Raw genomic sequence first — 19,275 nt, 5'->3', positions numbered from 1 at the left:
AGTCTTTTTATATATATATATTTATATATATATATAAATTGAATTTTGGGAAACTTTAACGGTGCTGCGGACTTTGAAAAAAGTCATCCCAATTTACTGTGTTGAGTTGGCATTGTACAGAAATGGACAGCCATATTGGTCTAGAAATGTTAATTTTTTTCATTTTTATTTTTAACTTTTTTCCATGTATACAGGGGTAACACATCGTACTAAATATGTAAGGTCATATCTATGTGAGTTTGATTACAGAAACTAATAAAGTATTCTCTAAATAATGAAAAAAAAGAATAAGACTATAAGAGCAAGAAGCAATTTAAATATGTTCAGGGACCATTTTCATCTCAGGAATTAAGGATTATTTTAATGTTTCATCATTGCCTTTTCTCTTTTACTTTCCTTTTTAGTTTTATTTTAGGATTCCCTATTTTTAATGTTCATACAGAGATTTCTTTAACTGAAATACCGAATAGTTTCTTTGGTGTGAAAAACTATAATAGTACACAGGATCCTAATGAAATAATTAATAATGTGAAATAGGAAGTAAAGGGCTAAACGTGTAGGGAATGTGGGAAGGTTGGGGGAAAGGTAATAAGGGAGAGGAAAAAAATATGAGAAACTGAAAAATGGAAATAAAGTGTTTGTAAATGGGGAGGGGTGGAAGGGGTGAAGGGAGGGCAGGGACAAGGGGAAAAAATGAGAATCAAGACCTATTATGTAAAGGTACAGAATCCCAATGATGAGTGTAACTGTATTGTATACCTAGATTGTACCAATAAACTCAATAAAAAGAAAAAAAACAAAAAAATAAATTAAAAAATGTATGAACAGCAAATAGACAAAAGTAAATAAATGATGGATTCCTACAGTACACTCTAGCCAAACTGTGCCAGTGAAACCAAGGACATGCAATGGGACCAATGGAAATTAGTACCTAGGAATAAAGGCTTGGACCCCAAAGTCCACCTCAATCCAACTATATTTTACCCAAGATTACTGCATTTCAAATACATCAAGAAGGCCTGGGATTTAGCTCAGTGATTCCACCTGCCTCACAAGCACAAGGACCTGAGTTCGACCCCCAGCACCAAAAAAAAAAAAAAAAAAAAAAAAAAAAAAAAAAAATTTTTTTTTTTTTTTTTTTTTTTTTTTTTTTTTTTTTTTTTTAAGAATGTTTTGTTTTGTTTTGGCTTTTTTGTTTTTCTTTTTTGAGACAGGGTCTTGCTCTATAGATAAGACTATCCTTGAGCTCACTATGTAGCCCAGAATGGCTTAAAATTCCAGACAATCCTCCTGCTTCAGCCCTCTTAGTGCTGGCATTATAGAAATGCACCATCATGCCTAGCTACAAATCCAGGTTTTAAACTTCACTGAATAATGGATTATTTATTATGATTCCCATTCCCATTTGGCTCCACAGGGTCATTTTATTACAAAATGGCTATCATCTTAAAGTGGGTTGAAGATGGAGGGATGGTAGGAAGAGTCCAAAACCCCTCCTTTATAGGGCTGTAGAAAATGAGGTGTCTTTCAACATTATCAGAACCTCCATTCACCTCTATCCCATGGCTGCAAATATCATTGATTTCAATTTATTTTTTTCATTTTCTAGTTCATCATTTCTTTACTCAGCCACTAACCCTTCAAGTCCTGCAGTTATCAGGTCACTCATTAATATAAAAAGTTCAATGGCATGTGATATTAAAACATACAAACTATATCCATGCATTCCAAGGTATTTTTCAAAAAAGAATGGTAGTATCTGCACAAATGAAATGTGTCCAGAGCTGGGGATGTAACTTAGTGGTGCCATGCCTGCCTGGCAAGTGCAGTGTTCTGAGTTCAATTCCCAGTTCCAAAAAAGAAATGTGTCCAGCATCTATGATAATAGTAGAAGCATATTAAGGCAATTAATTTGGTACTAGCAACTCATTAACACTGTCTCATTTACATTATGATACAATTTATGCTAGGCTATACTACCATCCACTCTTAGTGATCATTACATCCCCGGGTTTGTGAAATGAACACTGAGACTAGGTTAAAATATACCTGTGCAGCAAAAGAGAGACACTACAATTTAAAAATAAAAACAAGATATAACAGAAATATTTAAAAGTAGATATCTAACAAGGGAATAGCAAGAATTATTTCTGTAGTGTAATACAAGGATTAGAGATGAATCAAAGTACCAAATAAGTAGCTCCATAAAGTGAAAATCTTTCCTAGATGATCAGTCACATTGTTATTTCTTCAGTCTATATCCTTTCAAATAAGTGTTAGAATGTGTCATTTCAACAGGAAGAGATGATATTTTCTTTTAGGATATGAGGCAAACAGGGTAGAAAAGTCCAGTGAGGAAGAGGCACCAGTATGGTCAGTCAGGAAAGTGAAAGAGCAACGCCAGAAGCCATGTGATAGGCTCAGGTGACAAACAAGGCTCTTTGTGAGGTCAAGTGTTGGTGCTCACAAACTAAAACTTCAGTGTGCAGAGTAAATGTCCCCAGAGCCCTGGAAGAACAATTCCAACAAGAGCCAAGACAGCAGTGTCAGTGACCAGCAGTAAGAACAGGTCTAGAATTGTGTTGATGGTCTTTGGAGGCCAAGGAATTCTGCTACAAGGACAACACAGAGTAGGCACTGTGCTCCATTTTCAGGATCTTGCAATAGATCTCTACATATGAGTAAGTGTGAGTCAGTGTCTACCACACTTAGCAATAGAAGCCATCAACTTACCCTTCCACTGACTGTCTTGAGAACCTGATAGGTTTGGCTGTGCCTTGCTAATTTGCTCATTTCCCTTGCTTAGAGAAGCTTCTATTATATCTATAAAGGCCAATATGTTCAAAGTTGTATCACCCTTTATCCTTGAGTAATATTAGATTCCTCAGCATTAATCACAAAGCTTCATTTTTTTTTTGTTTTGTTTTGTTTAGTTTTGTTTTGTATTTCAGACGGGGTCTCACTACATAGTTGAGACTGACCTGGAACTCACTATGTAGCCCAGGCTGGTTTCAAACTCACAGCGATCCTCCTGCTTCAGCCTCCCCAGTGCTGGGATTACAGCCATGGGCTACCACACCCAGGAATCACAAAACTTCTTGATGATTAAACTGGGCAGTGTATATAAAGTGATCCAAGTCAGCTTTACCAGAAAAAATAGGTCTAACAGACAAGAGGAATAATTGTGAGACATTTGAAAATAAAGGTGGATCTTCCAATACATCAAAATTATTTCATTCCAACTCTGTCGATGTGTCTGAATGGATTTCAGTTATTAACAAAGGCAAGCTCTCAACTAAAGCCATTCTAACTTCAATTTCATAAGGGGTACAGACCCTGGGATACTTGGGGTATCTGGGGAGAGATGGAGAAGGAATGGGTTAAAAAAGAAAAAAGAATTCAAAAAATCAGAATAAATAGAAAAAAAAAATAACATCCTACTAGACTCTTGGCATGGATGGCAGCAAATCTGCCAAATGACAACAAAACTAATCTAGGTTACATACAGGTCAAATCTCAGGAGACTTTTATTGACAGTACAGTTCTGCTTTCTGGGGTACTGCTGAAATGCTCCTCTTGAAAGTGAAGAAATTATTTTAGATGTCTCCCAGATGAGAGGCGAGAGTCCCTGACTATCCTGATAAGAAGGACTCAAATTCTCCTGAGTGGCCAAAGATCACCAAAAGGGTCTTGGTTAAGATTCCAGTGAGTGGGGTGGGAACTTCAGAGGAGAAGATAAGTGGGACTTGGGAAAGCCAAATAGCGAACGGAGGCACACTGACTTCAGAAGCTTGTGCTGCGCTCCAGGCAGAAGCCAAGCTTTGGCACTCCTGCTTGTGTCTTTGATTAGATGGAGTCACCCGGGGCCACTGATAATTCATTTTAGCTACAAGGAAAACAAATGTATGAAGATGAATCTTGTGCTTGAATAAAACAGCTGAGTCATGAATCAAAATACATATGCCTTCTTAACATTATATTAATGGAAGTGTTTATTTCCTTTCCAGTTATCTAAACCTGAGCTTAATAAAATTAAACACACCCATTTCTTAATAAAATTAAGTGTATGAATACCTAATTCCTGTAAGGTTATGCATGAAGCACTGCCTCCATACCAGGCTCTGTTTCAGGTATGAAAGTACACAACCAAGTTTCCTGCCTTTAGGAAGGAGTTCTATATGTCAATGGAAAGAAAATAATCAAATCAACAAATAACTATAAAACAATATGACAAATGAGCAAAGAAGAAAAGAAACAAGGCTAGGTAATGGGCAGTGCTGCGCTCGGCTTGGGGAGGGAAGCCCTATCTCATATTTTGCTGTCAGGGGAGGGCTCTCCTCCTGATGGGCAGGGTACATCTGAGGCCTAAGTCAGTGAGCCAGCATGCCTCCTGCTGGGGGACTAGTAGTGACCCTGGAAAGAACTTCAGCCATGCCCTACCAGCAAAATACCAGGAATTAGAGTCCTGGGGCTCCTGGAGTGCTACAACTGATGAGGACAGGAGTGCAGCTAAGAGTAGCTCAGGAAAGCAAAGGAGAGGGGAGGATTTTCATTGTGCAAGGCCTTTCAAGCCTTGGGAGGACTTTGGCTTGTCCTCTGAGTACAATGGAAAACCACTGATAACTTTCTGAGCAGAGGGAATACATGATTAGACTTTCAACAGCCAGAGGGCTCCCAGGAAAATTAGATACTCTCATGTAGGCACAGTTGCACATCCCTATAACCTCAGCTACTTGAGAGTCTGAGGAAGGAGAATTGCAAGTTCTAGGACAACTTGGGAAACTTAGTGAGACCCTGTCTCAAAATAAAATTTAAAAATGCTGGGGATGTAGCTTAGTGATACAGCAGGTGCCTAATATGATTAAGGCTCTGGGCCCATCCCCAGAACTGCCAAAAAAGGAATAAATAAATTGGATATTGTCGCTTCACCATTTAAACACTAAAAATTTCCCTAAAAAAATAAAATAAAATAAGAACCAAGATAGATTACATAAAGGTACAAATTTCCAATGATGAATGTCATTATATTACATACCTAAAATTTAACAATAAAATTAATTTTTAAAAATAGATATATTAGGGGCCTGTGATTTAGCTCAGTGGTTCTGCCACCTGCCTCACCAGCACAAAGTCCTAAGTTTGATCCCCAGTATATAAAAAAAAAAAAGATATATTAGGTACAGGTACAAATTCTCTATGATGAATGTGATCAATATATATGACAAATATGTACTAATAAAAATATAAAGTTAAAAACAAAATATTTAAACATTAATACCAAAAATATGCATCAAAAATGCCCAGCCAATTTATAGTCTCAAAAATAGTATTTTCTAGTTCACAGAAAAAACTTTCAACAAACTTTTCAGATGTTTTTATCCTTTTTTTGAGATGCTTTGCAACTGTTACATCACAGTGACATGTAACTGATTCAAACTAATCAGAGAGAAGATCTGTCAAAATCAGTTAAAAGACTAAATAAATATTTTATTTAAAGAACTTTCACTACCCTTTAGTGTGTGAAGTAAGGAATCAGGGTTGTCAAGTTTGTCTAATAAAATTTGTTTTGAGGAAAGGACTGTAATTAGAGTATGACAGCACTAGCTTTTACTCCCTTGATTTCTTATAGTTCAGTTTCTAGGCTTCAATTTAATTAGATACTTACAAATCGTTTTTAAAAAAAGCCTATTCTCGTCACTAGACTTGTACTTTATTTTAAGGAAATGGATTTTTTTTTAATATAAGAAAATTGCATGGGTCCAGAGCTATACTACAAAAGGTATAGGTTAGCTCCAATTTTAAATCAGGGTTTCTCTCCCTTAGCATATGGCTTTTTAGACACATGATTTAAGATGGAGTCTAAGATTTATCATTAGGTTGTTCATTTGAGCTCACTCTGTTTTTCTAGTGTGGGCATTCACTGCTATGAATTTTCCACATAGAACTGCTTTTATTGTGTCCCACAGATTCCTGTATGTTGTACTGACATTATCATTTATTTGTAAAAACTGTCTAATTTCTTCTTCAATTTCCTCTGTGACCCATTCCTTGTTCAGGAGAGTGTTGTTCAATTCCCATGTGTTTGTGAAGTTCCTGTGGTTTCTTATGCTATTGATCTCCAGCTTGATTGCACTATGATCTGATAATATACAAGGGGATAACTTTGATTCCTTTGCATTTATTCAAACCTGTTCTATGAGCTACTATGTGGTCTATCTTGGAGAATGACTCATGTGGGGCCAAAAAGAATGTATATTCTGATTTTGTGGGGTGGAACACTCTATAGATGTCTATTAAGTCCATATGTTCAAAAGCTTGATTCATCATTGGGATCTTATACCTTTACATGACAGGTCTTGGTTCTCATTTTTTGCCCTTATTTCTGCTTTCCCTTCACCCACTCCTTCCTTCTCTATTTACAAATACTTTATTTCCATTTTTTCATTTTCTCATGTTTTTTTTTTCTGTTCCCATATTACTTTTACCCTACCCTTCGTATTTCTCCTATACTTTTAGCCCTTTTCTTCCTATTTCACATTGTCAATTATATCATTAGGTTCGTATGTAGCATTATATTTTTTCACACCAGAGAAACTATTCAGTATTTATACATGTGTGACTTATTTATTTCACTTAGGAGTATATCTTTAATATGTATCCATTTTCCTATGAATGATTCTAATTTCTCATTCTTTATGGCTGAGTAGTATTCCATTTTATAGAAAAAACACATCTGTACAGTATACCTAAAATGTACCAATAAACTCAATGAGAACAAGAACTACAACAAAAGACTGAGATGCTGCCTGTGCACTGTAGCATGCTTAGTGACATCCCTAGCCTCTACCCAAAAGACACCAGAAGGGCACTCCCAATTATGACAATAACAAATGTCTGCACATATTGCCAAATGTCTCCAGGAGGAAGAGACAATTACTTTAAATTGAAAACAATTACTTTAAATCAACAATTTCTCTAGTTTTCTGCAAAAAAGAAAGTCTCTCCTTTCTCTTATCCCTATTATGTTCTTAGAGAGTGACCAGGAGAGGTAACTGAAGTTTGAAGGGCAGGTTTATAAAAGGGTAAAAATAAATGAAAGGTCACTAGGAGGGCTGGAGATTTAGCTCACTGGTGCTACACATGCCTGGTGAGCACAAGGTCCTGAGCTCAATCTCCAGTACTGGAAGGAAAAAAAAAAAAAAGTCACTGGAATAATCAGTACATATGAGAATGATATTTGAAAAACATGTTTCATCAGAACTCTTGGAAAATTCCTATCAAATAATCTTAAATGTGTATTTATACTACCAGCCTTTATATGAAAAACTGTTTAATTGATGTTAACTGGCAGAAAAATAAATGATTTTCAAAGTACTAACTTCATTGTAGCTCCAATAAAATTAAGCTTGGTAGTAAAACTTATAGCTAGGTGTGGTGACACATGCCTGTAGTCCAAGCTACTAAGGAGGCTGAGGCAAGAGGGATTGAGGCAACCCTTTCTAAAACCAATAAATTCAATCAATATTGCTTTTCTTATATACCTCCAAACATTTTAACCCTGAACATAACTTCTTTTTACTCATCTAAAAATTTATTGTGATCATTACTCTTAGAAAACTTTCACTATATTTATAAGTAAACATTTCTCACCATTTGTATGGCACCTTACTACTCTCATACTTCTAGATGGGCCTAGCCAATTTCATTTCAATATCTGATACATGTAGATAACTCAAATACACACTTTCACACTTTCTATAGATCTGTGAAGTATTCCACATGCAATTCAGGCAGCAAATGTGCAAATTAGAATGACTGAGTTCAAAAAAGATAAGCTATTATGAATTGCACTACTACAAATGTGCAAATAAATGCATCATTGTAGTATGATGTCTCTCACTTTGGGGAAGATATTTTGAAGGGGAATACAGTAGATGGAATTTCCAACTTTAGTTCATTGAGAAACCTCCATACTTATTTCCAATGGATGAATGAATGAATGAATAGAATTTATGCAAAACATGAGGGACCAGTAGGAAGTGAACTTTACTCTGATAGAAAAGATACACTAGAAATGCCAACTCATAGGCAGGGGAGTTTCTGCACTCATTATCTTGCTTGTTCAAAAGATCCCTTGAGAGCCCAACTTGATGGCTTATGGCTTTAACAGCTTTTGGTCTTGGTCTAGGAAATGCAGTAATAACTATCTAAATAATGAAAAAAAAGTAAAGATGGGAAAAAATTAATTTAGTATAATTCTTTCATTACATTTTTCAAACAATTTTAGGAAACATTTTTACAGCTAGTGAAAATCTGAACCTGAGTTTCACCAATTTAAGAGTTTTGATCTGTGTGTGTGTGTGTGTGTGTGTGTGTGTGTGGTAGTGGGGATCGAACTTGGGTCCTTCTGCTTGCGAGGCAGGCCACTGAACCGCTGAGCTAAATCCCCGGCCCCTATGAGTTTTGATCTTAATGAGAAATACGCAAGATTAAAGCACAGTTTGTTTTTAGAAATGATCAACAAATTCACCTGAACATATGAAAACACTGATACTTAAAAATATAACTATGGAGGGCTGGGGATTTAGCTCAGTAGTTCTACCATGCAAGCATGTGGTCCTGAGTTCAATCCCCAGAACCATAAATAAATAAAATAAATAAATAAATGCAAAATTTTAAAAGGAACTATTATTTAATGCAGGATTCACATAGGTATTTTAAGTAGAGTCATTCATTTTCTTAACAGACAAAAGGTGAGATACTCTATAATTCAAAATAATGTGCTCATAAAAATTATTGCCATCTTCTTTGGTCAATAACTTGTAGGCTATAGAAATTTTCTTCTTAGCATATGGCTAAAACCCTGTCTTGCAGAGTAAGTAAATAATTGAGGCTCAAATATGACCACTTAAATACCAGGACACACTTTTCACCAAGATACTAAACACCATTAAATATAATTAGTTTATAAAATCTTCATTTATCATGTGTTTGAATAATAATCTCATGTGAATATTTCCTTCTGGTATAAGGATTAAAGATAATTAGTAAAATTAGATAACATTTCTAATCAAGGATTACTATTATATTACTCCATCTTCCATAATATTTTCAGTTTCCTCTCTCTGTTTATGAAAGAATAGTCTATTAATCCTAAGTGATATAGCATCGAGGTGCAATGTAGGGCAATGTTGAAGAGCATTGGTCGTGATGTCAGAATATGCAGGTTTGAATTCCAATCTTACCACTTCCTAATGCTTGACCTTGGTTAAACTGATAAACTTTTCTAGGCTTTGGATTCATTATCTGCAAAAGGGAGACAAAAATTATATATATATTGCTTTTGCAATTAAAAGACTGAATGGATGGAAAGCACTTAGACCAGTACTTGATATCACAATGGTCTTATTATTAATTCTAGAATTGAAGTTCATTGGAATTCCAATCTAATAGTTTTTTCTTTTCATTAATTATTGGTTTTAATTAAGCTCATCTTCAAATCTTACTGCAACAGCTTACCACAAGTTAAACTTCTTTTAATGATCAATGCTACTTGAAGAAAGACAAAAGAGCCATACTTTTTAAGTGATTAAAAGTTCCTTGGCATTCTTCAGGATTTCTGGCTACATAAGTCATTCTAATTGTTCATGGTGGAGTGGATATGAATTCTTCAAAACTCAAAGCCAGCAAAATAAATACACAAATAGGTGTAAATAATGTTTGAAAATATTTTCCTTTTGAATTTCAGTTTAGGGTATAATTCTTAGTCCAAGAAACTACCATAAACTTCCAATATATTGTTAGGGGATTCTCCCCTGAAGGTACTATAAGAGGTAAGACAGAAATAAAAAAGATTTGGAACAAATCAGGACAAATAGTAAAATAAATAAAATTCTTCAAGAGATTGGAGTTTACTATCCAGTAAGTCTAAACAAGGACTATCCATTTGTAAAAGATAAAGACCATTTGTCTCCAGAATTTCATATACAAATCCAACTATTTATAATATAACACAGTGATTGACTTATTCATTACAATATGAAAATATACTTTATTTCAAAAGAAACAATGATGGACTTAGACCCAAATTCACTAATGAATGAGATATAGAATACTACCTTGAATACACAATTTATATATTTATATAAAAGTTCTACTTAAGTTTCCAACTTAAAAAGATGATGAGTTGAACTGTCAACATGAATTCTAAAGGGTACAACACTGTTGCCACAATGAACAAAGGAAGAAAGAAAAGTAATAAGTAATGAGAATTTTTGAAAATCTGTATTCGCCGGGGGGGGGGGACCTCTTTGTGCAGTTCTTATTTGTTAAATGGAGGTAAAAATCAGTTTTTCAGACAGTAATATATTCTAGGAAGTAAGTTAGCCTCTGTACTAAATAATTAAGATAAAGAGGTATGAGCAGTGTTGAAGAGGTCTGGTTGTGATGCTGGAACACACAGGTTTGAATTCCAATTCTACCACCTCCTACCCTTGGTTAAACTGTGCAAATTTTCCAGGCTTGAGATTTTACTTGATTTATTAATTAAAAATGAACACAAGAGTACTTTGCTTTTTATAAAGAATGGTGTTAAATTAACTTTTATCTGCTGGAGAGTCACCAGAGAAAGAAGTTTAGCAATGATAAAAAAATTGCTAATTCTTGGTTAATTAGCAATCTTAGGCATAATGTTAGTAAATGTAAATATTAGGCATAATTAACAATAAAGGGAGATATCATAGAATAAAACTGCAAGTGTTAGTCTCTTGGAATGTTGTTGAATTTGTCACACCACAGGGGGAAAAAAAGACTTTCAACGGTCACTCATAAAACCATTAACTTTGTCTTTACCAGATCAATTACCATTTACCTACAGTTTTCCTTTCCTATATGACTTTCTCTCAAAAGGTTCAAAAACTGGAGTATTGTAGCACATAGATATATTATGTAACTTACTCTACGGTAAGTAATTACAAAGCATATTTCAGTGTGATAGCCATTGTGTTTAAATATATGCAATGTGATTACACTGAACCAGAGAACACCAAAGATGACTGCATGCAGGGTAAAATTAAAAGGCAAAGTGTATTGATTGATTGGATACAGTCATTGGAAGAGAAAATAAACAAAAATGATTATTTTTTTCTTATGAAAATTTTTGAGGAATAGTATTTTGCAAAGACTATGAAGGTCTAAGTTCTGATTAAAATACTACTTTTGTACTATGACTTCATACACCTTCAAGATCAGGGAAAAGGCAGAATTATGTGTCTGGAGATTAGAAATCTCCAATTTTTATCTATAGAACATCTTAGATCATTCCTAAGCATCCTTACAGTTTTACATTTTAGGAAAAACAACTTATATAGTCTTAAATATTATTATCCCCTCATAGGCATGAAAAATATACCTTTAGAGAAAGGAAAGTTTTATATAATATATACAAACAGAATTCACGTACTGTTATATATGTCAAACAATAAAACCTTCATGGGCAGAGCAGCTTCTGACACATAATATTCCTGTCTTAGGCTTATGTCAGTGTTAGAATCTTTTAACACAATGCCTATCTTACGTGAGAGGAACTGATAAGAGCCAAAACACAACCTCTAAATTTTCCTTTGAAAAGAAATAAAAACACCAGCACCTTTTCAATCTTGTTCAAGTTAGTTTCTATACATAACATTATCTCTTTGTAGAGATAACAAGAACATAGGACTGGCAATGTTATTAAATATTTATGACTCTGGAAAGTCATACAGATAGATTCAGAAAATTTTAGTTTCTTCGAGTATTAAAAAAAGTAGAGCTTGAACTAAATAATATATGAGGTCTGTGACTGCAGTATTAATTTTGAAAAATTATCTTTAATATATGCTGTATTAGAATCATATACTATGAATAAATACAATATAAAAACACATATCACATGTAATATATACATGATACATAAAATTTTCTAAAACCTAGTGTTCTCCTGTTGGTAAACATCCTACATCTTTGAGGTAAAACTACTAAATGTTAAAAAAAGGACAACTGGTTATTATTTAGAGAATAGTGCCCCATTATAATTCATTCAACTATTTATTGAATTTAATTATCTTCCAAAGTATATTAATTTCTCACCCAAGGAAGATGCATTATCTAATGATCTCTTGTGATTCTTAAATAGAAATAAAAAGGTAAATATGTCTGTGCTTTCCAAAAAGAAGAACTGGAACTTTGTGGTTAGACAGGACATAGAGTTCACAGATCAGACCACAGTTGGAAGCAGAATAAACTGGAGGCCTGAGTCCACAGAGTTTTTTAGCACTACTAGGTCTTCTGTTTCCTATTCTACACCATACCAATGTATAAGCGAGAGTGCATATATGCAGATAGTACCTAGAAGAAAGGGAGGAAGGAGATAATCTTTGAGTTACAATGTGCTCTCAAGGAGCTTAAATCTTTGGGCTTGGGGTTCTGGAGACTCCACTGAAAAAGCCACATGTCCTATTCTTTAGCTCCTTAGCCACTGAAGTTCAGAGAGCCACATCAGCCAAGACTTACCTTTCAAAGGTAGTGCTAATCTACAAAAATAAATATTTCTTCACACTTTCAAACAATTCCCTTAGTCTTTCTACAGTCTACACAGAGTGTAGGTAAAAGTCTTCAGAGAGCACGATAGCTGTGCTACTGAATTTAATATCTTGCTATTAGCATGGTTGTCTCAAGTAGTGCTCGCTTGCAATATTGGGTGAGGCAGATGAAAATTCTTATTATTTTTTCTTTTCCTTTCCTGACACAGTTGTTTCCAGATTAATACAATTGGACTAAATGAGTATTTTTTCCTGTTTTTCTAGCTGCTCTTTACTGTTTTTAGTTATTTGGGCTTCAACAAAGATTTCAACAAATTTCTTCAAAATAATGCTTATAATGGGGCCAGGGATTTAGCTCAGCGGTTCGGTGGCCTGCCTTGCGAGCACAAGGACCCGAGTTCAATCCCCGGTACTGGGAAAAAATAAATAAAAATAAATAATGCTTATAATAAAAAAGGCCAAGGGCAACTAAAAGCAGTTCAAATACAATTTTGAGAACAATGTAGCTATTACCTCAAATATTCTACTTCAATATCTGAAAGAGTTCCTTTATTTAATAGATATGTTGACATACCGCTCAATATTTCTGAGCTGATATAAGCACATTTGTTTATATCTCAAGGAAAAATTTTTTTATTAAAAGATCAACACAATAATAAAAAAACTAACAAATTAAGTAAAACATGATATAGTGCTCTCCATACTATTTCAATACCTTAATGTTAGCTCTACTATTGCTAGCTTGGGGTTCAAACAATAGACTAGAGCAGAAAATATAGACCTGCTTGGGAAGTGGCCTATCCTCTCAAATATGTTGAGCCAAAGGACATAGCTGAAGAAGCAAGCCCTTCATCAACTGTGTAGACTACACCCAGGAGGGAACCATCCCAGAGCTACTTTTACCCAAGAGGATGTGGCTGAGGAGTACTAAGATAATACACACAAGGCTATGACATACCAACTCAACACTATCATGCTTGACCCTGTACACAGAGCAGACCCCACCAATCAGATTAGGACACACTCTTGCTTAAAAGCCTTCTACTGGTTTCTCATTGCATTTAATAGGAGGCCCAAAGTACCTGTCCTCGGTTGTGAAAGCACATGTGATTGCACACCGGTCTGGCCTGCTCAGTCACCGTCACTCTCCTCGCCCTATGACAGACTGTCCACTGGCCTCCCATATTTCCTAACAAGGAAGCTCTCTCTGCTGGAAACACTTTGTCCCTGGGGTTTTTCATGATAGGGTCTACCCTTGTTTAGATATTAGTTTAAATGTGACCTCTACAATTACATCTTACCTGAAAGCCACTTTGTAGTGAACAAACTTTAGACAATGTCCCCTTTTTACCCAGCCTCATCCTTGGGCTTCCTAGACTTTAGATCTTCCTATAAGAGTCAGAGTAAATCCAGTATGTAAGTCACTGCTCACCTCTGCTAAGTGTTCAAGTTCCTCTCCCTGATCCCTGATGTATCTAAGACCTCAGTACATCTGGAATAAAACTCTATTCATCTGCTATTGCAATAATTCTAAATAAAATCTATCTTTGGCACTTTTAACTAGTATCTGGCTTTGATTCTTTTTGACAGTAGCCACCTGGTCTGGTATTAAGTTATCCTACTTCAATTATATGTATAGAATTAATCATTATGATATTGGTTTACACAGGAGGATAGCAGCATTAGAAAGAGAGATATTATATCTCAATGACATCTTGACTGTCAGTCTGCACAGCCCAAATTCCACAGCAATTGTTACACCCACAAGAAATTTGGTTAAGTGAGACCATTTTCATGATATATAATAAGGGACAAGAAAATGTACACAAGAAAATGCTGAAAATTAACATCTCTCTCAATCAAATTTATTATAAAAAGATAAAAAATGTGTAAAATAAATGTTACAGGGGCCGGGGATTTAGCTCAGCGGTTCGGTGGCCTGCCTTGCAAGCACAAGAACCCGAGTTCAATCCCCGGTACCAAAAATAAATAAATAAATACATAAATACGTAAATACATAAATAAATAAATGTTACAAACTGTGCCCTCTGGTTTCTTCTCCATACCTCATGGTATATTTTCCAAAGTTTCCACTAACAGCATATATCACTTTTAAGATCAGAAAAAAATTTAAAATAGCATTGAAAAAAGGTACATTAATTACTACTTTTGTTAGTTTAAAAATGTGTTTCATGACAGAAACCATTTACTTGCTATAAGTTCTCAAGATTATTAATTATATGCCAAAAGACTGGCACATAAACATGAAATAAGCAAATTTTCACAAAGGAAAAAATTGTCCAAAATAGTATCTTTTTCCTTGAGATATTCTAACAAATCTTTAAAAATAAAATAGAGGAATTACATAAAGGATACTGAATAAAATGTGCTTCTTTGATTGCTCTTTAAAAAATAAACTAAAATAGAGGAAGTAATACAGTAACAGTAAATAATAAAATAGAGGAAAAGGAAAGAGGTTAAGAGTCTTCTATTTCATAGCTATCACATTATTCATTTCAGGGAATCAGAATGAAAGGTTGTGTTTACTATGTGGTGTGATTCAGCAGTAAGTGCTAGTGACCCACACACTGCTGTGAACCAACGTAACAAGCCCAACAGGAACACAGTGCTCTGCTCACTACACTACTTGTCTTCGCACTGCAGTGCTCATGCGGCATTTATGGCATCATTTATTGGTTGTTGCTTACTATTTTATGACAATTACCATTACTGAGGTTGTTTTTAAATCATTGTTTTTATATGAGTAAATATAAACAATGTCATTACTTGGAAATACATCAATTCAACTCACCAATTAAAATATTTAGAATAAAATTAAAAGTAATTCTCACTTTTCCAATAACTTCAAAGACTATAGTTGAAAAAAAACAAAACAAAACTATAGTTGAATTGGCTGGGCATGGCCCTGTCTCAGGGCTGTTCCATATGCTATTTCTTCCTTTTGCTTGCAGTATGTTTTCCCTCCACCAGAGAGACAAATGACTTGCTTCCTCCCGTCTTTTAGGTTTTTACTCATATTTCATCTTCTTAATAATGTCAATGATTTAAAATTAGAATCCCTTAATGTTCCCTATTCCTTACCACCCTCAATTTATTACCATCTAATACCTTCTATTTTGTTTACTCTCTGTCTTAGCAGTGCAGGCCCTGAGCAAGGATGTGGTCTACCTTGTTTCTTTTATACCCCAGTGAATTACTGATTGAGTGAATAAGATAGGTGCATTTTCCATGATATTATTTTTGAGATTATGTCCACGTTTATATACAATACATGTAGCTTGAAATACAGAATCACTGAAAATCTCTCTAGTGGGTAGAAATGAGTCCTACTGGGTTTAAAGGACTTGGTACTTCTCTACTTCCTTTTGTACTTCTGAAATCTGAACAGATGGAAAAATATCTCAGTGAGGTAACCAGAAAGTTACATTTGGCCATTATGGACACCTACAGAAAATACACACTGTGTCAGAGTATTCCTATTCTGTGTAGCTCACAAAACTGAAACTTTCCCCATATATGTCTTTCCCTTTTTATGATAAGGTTTCTCCTCCTGTGGTTTCAAAATGAAAACAGTTCTTGTCTAGCTGAGAGTGTTCAGAATATCCGACTTCAAACTCCTAGGGGAAATGAAAGAAGCTAGCTAGTTCTTTATACAATTGTGTTTCACAGAAGAATCTTGATAAAAACAAAGCAAACAAGAAACAACCCTTCTGCACAGGAAATGCAAGTTCACTAAACAAAGATCTCATTTTGTCTTAACCCCAAGCAAGAGATGTACTTTTCAAAGTGTAGCAGGTCATACTGTGTAATTTCTCTTCAGCCAATGCTGGGGACTGAATTTTGCCTGCCCCCCCACCAATTCTGTACATTGAAGTCAGTATTGATCACTTCTCCCTTTCATGGGCCCAGATACCAGACATACACAACTTAAGAGGGAAGGGTTTATTTTGGCTCAAGATTTCAGAGGTTTCAGACCATGTATGATTAACTCCAAGGCAAAAAAGCATTGAGGCATGAGCATGGTGAAACAAAGGAGCTCAGGTAATGGCAGCTGGGAAGCAGAGCAGGTGAACAGCACCCAAGGGGAAGGGGCCAGGGACCAGATGCAGCATCCAAGGCTCTGCCTCCAGGGCCCACCCAGGTATACCCAGAGTGTGCTTTATTCATGCCCTAGGTGGCTCACAGTCAATCAAGTTGACAATCCAACTTAAGTGTCACAAAGTCCAATCCCCAGAATGTGACTGTAACTGGAAGCACAGCATTTAAAGGGGTAATTAAGTTAAAATTAGGTCACTAGTACAAGCTCTAATGCAGCACGACTGGGGTCTCTATTACATAAAAAATAAATTAGGGCAGACATATCATATACAGGGAGAAGACTACCACCTTCAAGACACTTGGTAAAGGGGCCTACTTTGCAGCCAACTCAAAAATATCAGGCTTTGGTCAGGGCAAAATTCTCATTAAGAGGCAGATTTAGGTCTGGGTAAAATACTTGTTGAGAGGTAGATTTACATTTCAGTTTTGTTCTCTCCCTAAACCAGAAAATTCCTTTCAGACAGCTAACAGCGGTAATGTTTCTGTAAATTCTAAAGCAGTGTTGCCTTTTTCTCACTACTTTTGGATCAGAAATATTTTGGTTGGTCTGGGGATTTAGCTCAGCAACACAGTGACTGCCTGGCAAGCACAAGGTCCTGAGTTCAATCCCTGATACAAAAAAAAAAAAAAAAAAAAAAAAAAAAAAAAAAAGAAAAAGAAAAAGAAAAGAAAAGTATTACTTTGGTTGACAGTGAGACTGAGGGAGACAGGAGGACAAAACCATTTTTTTTTAAAGAATAAGTCATTGCCACAGACTCAATTTACACATTTTTTCTTTTCATTGTTCATCTTTCTTCTATTGATCTTATATTCAATTTTTTTAATTTCATAAACTATCCTGTTATTTTATAATTCATGAAGGATTCCAATTCTAAAATCATTTCACTATTAGAATAGAACTGATGAACATAAGGTAAACTTTTTATAGGATTAATGCAAAGTAATTTAGCTGTCTAAATTAATGTCACAAGTTCTGTCTCTCCATACTTCACCAGATGAATAACTCTTAATTACACATAAAAATACTATTCAATGATGACCATGTGTTTTTTAAAAATGTTAGAATATGTAGGGTTGCTACTTCTTGAAAAATATACCTATATATATTTTCAATCAATTTTGACACTAGCTTCATTTTTACTTTTGCAACTTTATTTGATCCATGAGGCCATAGAGGAACATTGAATTAGCAAATGTAGCAGACTCCAAATATATAGTTAAGTTCAAACTAATATAACTACAGATTACCTAATTTTAATTTATTTAATCTTTCAATTTCCATTGGAAGATATGCAGTCAACTCTCAGCACAAGAGGAAATATAACACTATTGATTCAATATAATATTTTAATTTCCATAAATTAAGATTAATTTATGGCAGTAGTTTTTATTTTCCATTCCTGGTTCAAAGATTGCATAAAAGTGAATCCATCAAAAAACAAACCACAAACCTATAAAAAAGTGAAGAATCAAATGTAAGCAAGACCAAAAAGAATATATTTGTTAATAGTTGTACATATTCTTATTAAAATTAACATTTTAATTGCGGTTAAATATAGTATGTAACATTAAATTGACATTTAAAATGCAATGAAAACTTCCTCACCAATATTGGGATGTTTCAAAAGACGGCAGATTCTAGCTTCCCTTTCCAGTTTCTGATGATCTGTTAAAATAAAAATTACCATAAAGCATAAAACAATAAAAGACAATAAACAGCATATCAAAATAACATATAGCTTATGTTCTTACTTAACCTCTTTTTTTAAACAATGGTCATTTCGAGGTGGATTCAGGTGAAGACCACATAGTTTAATGATCTAATTTTATTTATTTTTTTCTTATTGGCTTCATGCTTACTAGAGTGAAGGGCTGGATTTGTACTTGAGCTAGAGGAAATGGTGGAAATGGCATTCATTACACTATACTTTTCTCTCTTTACTATAAGTAAATACTGTTACAGGTATTTCAATAACCCAACAGACACTTATCCATGAAGATCAAAGAATGAATATCTGGAAATTGGAATGTTGATGGACCCAGGGCTAAATAAGATAATTATAGTTTACCCTGGGGGAGAAGTGTTTCCCATTCAGGGACTATCCCAACAACCACTCTCCACTTACCTGTTTGAACTTCATATGTGTATGATGTGCTTCCTAATGTAAGATTGTGGGGAAAAAGAAACGCTTTCCCACTGTTGGTGGGAGTGTAGACTGATGCAACCACTGGGGAAATCAGTGTGGAGATTCCTCTAAAACCTAGGACTAGAGGTTCCATTTGACCCAGCTATTCTCCTTCTTGATACCTTCCCAAAAGAATTAAAGCTTCATACCATAGTGATATTATGGCATACCTATATTTACAGCACAAAAGTTTATAACGGCTCAATCTTAGAAACAGCCCAAATGCCCATCAACTGATGAATGGATAAAGATGTTGGTTTTTTATACAATGGAGTACTGCTCTGTCATAAAGAAGGACAACCTTGAGATATTTATACGTAAAAGGGTACACCCTGAAGCCGTACTCTTAAGTGCAATAAATTGGACACACATGTGTAAATATTGTACTGTTT

General features: G+C 34.8%; 1 protein-coding gene across 13 annotated transcripts in view; it reads right to left on the bottom strand.

Annotated features, from left to right (window-relative positions):
- Camk2d (calcium/calmodulin dependent protein kinase II delta) overlaps positions 1–19,275 on the bottom strand; it is a 352,869-nt gene that overhangs the window by 227,987 nt on the left and 105,607 nt on the right. For all 13 annotated transcript variants that reach the window (XM_033760056.1, XM_010633832.2, XM_033760058.1 and 10 more), the window contains exon 3: positions 18,304–18,363. In XM_033760056.1, coding sequence (XP_033615947.1) covers positions 18,304–18,363 — 60 coding nt within the window. The remainder of the gene's footprint in view (positions 1–18,303; positions 18,364–19,275) is intronic.

This window comes from Fukomys damarensis, unplaced genomic scaffold (assembly GCF_012274545.1).
Source record: "Fukomys damarensis isolate Sample0158 unplaced genomic scaffold, DMR_v1.0_HiC HiC_scaffold_38, whole genome shotgun sequence".
Classification (NCBI taxonomy): Eukaryota; Metazoa; Chordata; class Mammalia; order Rodentia; family Bathyergidae; genus Fukomys; species Fukomys damarensis.
This window is presented reverse-complemented; position numbering and strand designations above follow the sequence as displayed.